This window comes from Xylocopa sonorina, chromosome 3 (genome assembly GCF_050948175.1).
Source record: "Xylocopa sonorina isolate GNS202 chromosome 3, iyXylSono1_principal, whole genome shotgun sequence".
Classification (NCBI taxonomy): Eukaryota; Metazoa; Arthropoda; class Insecta; order Hymenoptera; family Apidae; genus Xylocopa; species Xylocopa sonorina.
The window spans coordinates 15,164,395-15,170,805 of NC_135195.1; the positions used below are offsets into that span (position 1 = coordinate 15,164,395).

General features: G+C 29.2%; 1 protein-coding gene across 1 annotated transcript; it reads left to right on the plus strand.

Annotated features, from left to right (window-relative positions):
* The first annotated feature begins 382 nt into the window (after positions 1-382).
* On the plus strand, positions 383-5,267 carry Senju (UDP-galactose transporter senju). The gene is made up of 6 exons (XM_076892884.1): positions 383-631; positions 979-1,093; positions 1,536-1,582; positions 2,709-2,848; positions 2,921-3,076; positions 4,609-5,267. Exons 1-6 carry the CDS (start codon positions 544-546, stop codon positions 5,080-5,082), a joined length of 1,020 nt encoding a protein of 339 aa, XP_076748999.1. The 5' UTR covers positions 383-543; the 3' UTR covers positions 5,083-5,267.
* Positions 5,268-6,411: the final 1,144 nt, after the last annotated feature.

Here is a 6,411-nt window from a genome sequence, read left to right on the forward strand (position 1 = left end):
TATTTAATATACTTCATTGTACAAATACCAACTATAACCTTATGCATATATATATATTTTTATGTTTACGTGGCCTCTCGTGAATATTTATTATGCTTTCGGTCTGTTTATTATTGCCATTACATTTTCATCTTGTTAGATTTTATAACGCAAATTAATACTTGATTGAGATGTGAAAAATGGAAGATCGTAATTTTCATTTTCGCTTTAACTAATTTTTAAGCAACGTGTCAATTTTCACATATGTTGTGGTAGATGCTGTATTTAATTTTTTTTGTATGAATGCATTAAGATATTCAGAAAGATAAAATATCAGAGTATTTCAATGGATGTTTGTATAAAGCTTTATAAAAAAACATGTTATCTCACTCATTCTACGTTAGTGAACGCGGTTAATTTAATACGATACACGTGTTGGTAAATCGTATGCTATCAGTTTATGTCAACCGTTCCTACAGGAAGACGATTGTACTAATATACACACATACTTCCACGAATGTTTTTAATATATATTAATATTGGTTAACGTGTGCAGAGTGTGCAATGGGAACCATCAATTGGGCAGAATTATTCCCGGGAAGATGGAGTCCTGTTATTTTTATTTCTTACATGGCCCTTTTTGTGAACCAAGGTACCATTAGTATGGTTAAGTTTCTTTACGTTCGTTTTTTATTCACATAATTTTTTATTGTTGTTAAAACAAGTGCCATAAAGTGATATATGACAATGATAATAGATAACAAAAGGAAGTTATCGTGAAGTTACTTATAATTATCATTAGTGAGTTGCGTTTTGTTTTACCGGTTTTAAATGTTTATTACAGTGTACGATATAATTATACAGTGTTGTTGTTAAATTTCGATAAAAATTTCTATTAACTATCGAGATATTTAGGTCGTTAATTTGTTTACAATTTTTAAAAAATTAAACCTTGTAATTTTAATATATAAGTTGATTGCAAAATTATTATCATTGCAGGTATTATTGTAACATGGTCTCAGAGAGGTGGCCACTATGAATATAATATTGTTATGGTAGTATTGATGACAGAAGTATTAAAATTGTTTGCTTCGACAGTACTGTATTGCAAAGAGTAAGTAAAGTATATTAAATTTCATTTTATATGAGAAATGTTTATGTTAGAAAGTATTTAAATAATGCGTGGCTTTCATGAATGTCTTTCTTCCATATTAGGAGACTTTTTTGATTCTTATTTTATATATTAGTTTATTAATACATTGGTAACCCTTACATGCCATTGCAACAAACTGTCACAAGTGTTGATTAAGATAAATAAGTCAATGTGGTATCAGTTAAAAATATGCTTCCTTCATAATTGACACGGTCATAGTCTTAATCATCGGAAATAAGCGTAACTACTTTTATTTTAATCGCAACGATTTTGACCTTTTACTCTTGCCTCAATCATTCGTTCAGATAAAAGAGAAAAAGAACAGGGGTTAGTTAAAAAAAAAATTAGTTAGAGAAGAGATATGTTTGAGTATCTAGAAACTTCATTATTCTTTTATTTTCAGCAATAACATCAGAAGTCTATGTCAAGAGATAACAGAACATAAAAGAGGTAAAAAAATACATATTTTATGAAGAGTTAAAATAAGAATAATTTAATTAATTGCATAAAAAGTTAACATTTACATATATCTAATAAATAAAATTGTTGATAGATTATGTATAGACTTTCACATGGTTTAATACATGCCAGTAACGGTTTAAGGATTCAATGTGTAATTACAGTTTAATATATTGTATAAGAAAGGCCAGATAAATTGATAAGTTCAATTTCTAATCATTGTATAGGATGTGATATTTATGAAATTATTAATTCTATTCAGCATTAGAATGTTGTACTGTGAAAATTAAATTGTATCATTGTTTCTTATAACAATTTATGCAAACAATTAAGTTAAGTTTTAAATATGTATTAAACAGTAATTTTATGCTTTGATAGGTTGAAATTTAGAGATTCTTTAAGAATTTTTTAAAGAAATTATCAAAGTAAATTACGTATACTTTTTCTGTATTAAGGTATTTTTATGTATTAGTATAATTTAGCATTTAACATATATCTTAATTAATGAATAACATGATTAATTAGTTATTAATACTTTAGAATAAATATACTGTTAATAGTTCTAAAATTAAAATATCGTAATTTTCTATAATTTGTAGATCCTAACCCTTTTTCTTATGTTACATAACTATTACATGATAATGTGACAAATTTTGAAAACTTGCCCATTGTAGTATATGATATTTCTGTAACACAATTTTGCTCTTATATGAAAAATAATTGTAGACACCTAAAATAATGGAACTTGTTTAATGCACTGTCACTAGATAAGTCTGTCTACATGTCTATAATAGACTGACATACATAAATATTATCTCGCTAGTTAATTACTTAACACCAATATATAATATGACTTTGTTTTCAGCTCATTACTGTTATTTTTAGTTAACATATTTTTTACAGGTGTAAAAGGAATGTAACTTAGTTGTGTATGGAATTTAACCTCTTTTTGTACTAATTTTTAATTTCGTGTCTCTTAATTTTTTGGAATTTAATTGTTGTTTTATACAGCGTTGTTTGTGTCTAAAAAAATTAAGTAATTTCTTGAAAAAAAATCTTAAAGAATATTTCAGTTTCGATGTGCTAAACATATTAAATTTAATGTTTTCTATTTTAGTGTTGCTACTGTATATGATACCATCATTTTTGTATTGCCTGTATAATAATTTGGCATTTGTCAACTTGGCTGCGTTTGATCCAACGACGTATTATGTGTTATTGCAATTTCGAGTTGTTATGACTGGAATTATTTTCCAGGTACATATCAAAGACTTTGGTGATAAATGTTGGAATGGGATAAAATGTTATCTAAATTATTGTTTGTTTTAGGTCGTTTTTGATAAGAAATTGTCTTTAAAACAATGGTTCTCGCTAATAATACTAACCATCGGATGTATGGTGAAACATATAGATTTGGACTTTAACGTCAGCGTATTTAACACGAAAATTAATTTAAATAGTAACATAATTTTAGTATTTGTACAGGTAAGCATAATATAAGGTAATATTTCACAATAGAAAGATTGAAAACTTGATTTCTGGATTATTGCATATTTTAAGTTTAATATCAACGAAAATACTTTAGAAATATGCATTTAACGTATTACCGTTCTTTATGTGGCGTACATGCGTGGCTGGCAAGTTGGCACTCGGAAGCAATACTAGTTTAATTGATTCGAGTGGAATAGTTACGCCTCTCCTCCGAGGGAAGGAGATTTAATTATCGAGATCGAATGATCCGAAGCGATAAGGATGCGATTCTTCTAGTCTTTGTGCCGTTCCGGCGGTCAACTTTCTAGCTACATATAAAGTACCATAAGTATTTATTGCGTAAGGATGAAAAAGTGGCTAACAGAGTAGCTGGTATATAGGTGACTAACTTTTTGAAGTCTTTTTTTACTAAAATTGTAATTTCTTAATATTTTAAGAAAGTACGGTGTCGCTCATAACAGCACGCGTTTGCAGCATGATATATATTTCAACTTTTTTAATCCGTTTTGTAATCTTTTTGAAAATCAATTAGTATGCAAGATACCGGTCCGCATGATCTATTGCTTTTATGTATTTATCGCAATTAAATATTGACTCAGGTGTTTATCGTGAAAATATGCGAATTTTCTGCGAAATACTATTTCTGAGCTTAAGAGTTTTGCTAATTGGTGGGGAAAGCCTGTATTTTTTCGAATTAAACCACATGAACGCACTTTTAACTTTAGTAAGTCTCTGCTATACTAGCTTAATTACAACAATTATCTAGATAAATGTAATGCCATTTATTAATATGAGGCACAATAACTGTTAGGATGGTTTGTTCCACGTTTCTGTCTTCAGCAGCGTATATTTCGAAGTTATCGATGTCATTTATGGCAGATTCACTGATGATTTTCACAAGTATGCCGTACGTGATGATTCCATGGGACGATAAATTCGTATAATGATAATTGTTGGGTAGGTGTATATACTTTACTAAATTTTCTTTTAAATAATTGTTAACACGCTGAAATTTTACAAGTATATTTGAATTAGAGATGATGTTCTCGTTGTTAGAAGAATGCCACGTCTACAATATTTGCAGAAATCTGTTTTTGGTTACCACTTTCGGGAAGATTAGATTTTGGATAATGCGGTTGGTTGATCACTAACCGCGGAGCGTCCTTTCCTACACTTCGCTCACCAAAAGAATAAAGTGTAATTCGTGTACACTTGTGCGCTCAGCTTTTTCTACTATGTGCCACCGAAATACTTATCGTAGAAAAAAAATCGAATTCGACGTTACGTACATATTGCATTACATATATAACATTAATCATAAATATGTAGGTTGTAGGAGAAGTTTGAATGTTCGTTGCATTTTTGAATCTACTGTTCTTGAAAGCCATTATTTTATCTGTGCAACATATATAAATTAAATATTAGTTTTATAGAAATATGTAAGAAAAATCCAGAAACCGATTTTTTTGCTCTTTATAGAATATTATGGGTTAAAACTTAAATTTCTTTGTGCAAATTTTTTTCAGACGATATGTTCCTGTCTAGCAGGAGTTTACAATGAATATTTACTTAAAGAACAAGGGGCGAATATAAATATATTTGTACAAAATGTATTTATGTATATCGATAGTATTTTTTGTAATCTTATAGTTTTTATACTATTCTATGTGTCAAAGGACAATACATCCAACATGTTGAGCAACGTGGATTTTAGTATGCTTATGCAACCGAAGGTGATCTTAATAATGTTAAACAATACAGCGATCGGGATTATTACGAGTTTCTTTTTAAAAAATTTGAACTCGATCTTGAAGACTTTTGCCAGCGCGTTAGAGCTGATATTCACGGCGACTCTATGCTGGCTGATATTCAGTATTCCAGTTCATTTGAACACTGTAGTTTCTATTGCTATGGTGAGCTACGCGGTAATCTTGTATTCACAAAATCCAGTACAAAACACTCGAACCAAAGAACGAACGAGAGCTGATAACTTAGTTTAGTAGAAGTCAATTATAAGAAAAAAGCCGTTGTTAACTATTTCTCATACATGAAGGTATTTTTTCCTATTATTTATGTACGCTTTACGTTTTATTGTATAGTTTTATATCACGTAGTCAAACATTATAAGCGTGGTATGTACAGAACAAAAGCAATTTTATTATGGAATTTAACACAATTTACCTTGTTTTGTTTTTAAATATTATAAATTTTATTATTTGTGTTATTCCGCTTACAGCAATATTTATATGTAATTGTTACATGTAATTGTTTAATTTAATTGAAAAATTGTATTATACCTGTGGGAGTCAAACAGTATGTATTGCGATAGTACTCGTAACAAAAAAAATTGCGCGTGAACAGAATGAATGAACGTTAAGTGTGAACGTTGCGTGTCAGTTGTAAAAAAGGCGATCTGATTAATCATACTTGAGGTTAATATCGTACTTTTGAAGAATACATGAATTTTATACATACATATGAATGTATATAATATACATAAGTAATTCAAATCATTTCTTTTTGCTAAATAGCAGCATATAAATATACCTATACACTGTTACTGGCAGAGCAGCACCGTTTAGGGGCTAAGAGTCATATAATGCTGAAAGAAAAAGTTATGCTACACTATGATTTTACATCTCAATAATAGTCTTTTTTTTACCGACGTAGTTAAAACCAAAGAAGTAAAAGAATGGCAAAAAGTTGAGTTTTCTTGAATGCTAACTCATGGTATTATATATCTAATTCTAGAAGCTATGTTATATTTGATATACACCATTGATTCTTAATGTCCCATTCGTGAATATCCCTTTATTAAAAAGTATTTGCAAACATTTTCTGTTATTCATAAATATCTTCAGTATTTGCTATAATTTTTATTTGCCTGTACGGGCGCCCTGTTAGAGTAATGATATTTCATGAAAATATGACAATTTCTATACTTTCATAATATGGTACATAGTATAGATCGGGATTACTAACTTTTGCTGCATGGTGGAAACAAAAAATATTTAAAATTTCAGGATACACAAGTTATTTTACTTAATTTAAATTTAAACGTTTCTATTTGTTCGTTTCATCCAATTAAAAGTGAATTGGTACAATTGGCTAAAATCTTATTTGGCGGGAAAATTTGACTCACCTAACATAAACGAAATAAATTTGATTACGTTAGTAAATTCGAACGTTGGAAAATCCTTTTTGTCGAGATTTGTTATTCTCGTAATTCCATCTACGTGATTACGATATACATACCTATCTACATCGGACTATTTTTCGAGAAGTGGGGAGAGGGTCGATATTACCTGCAAACCACCTTGCTTTCAGGA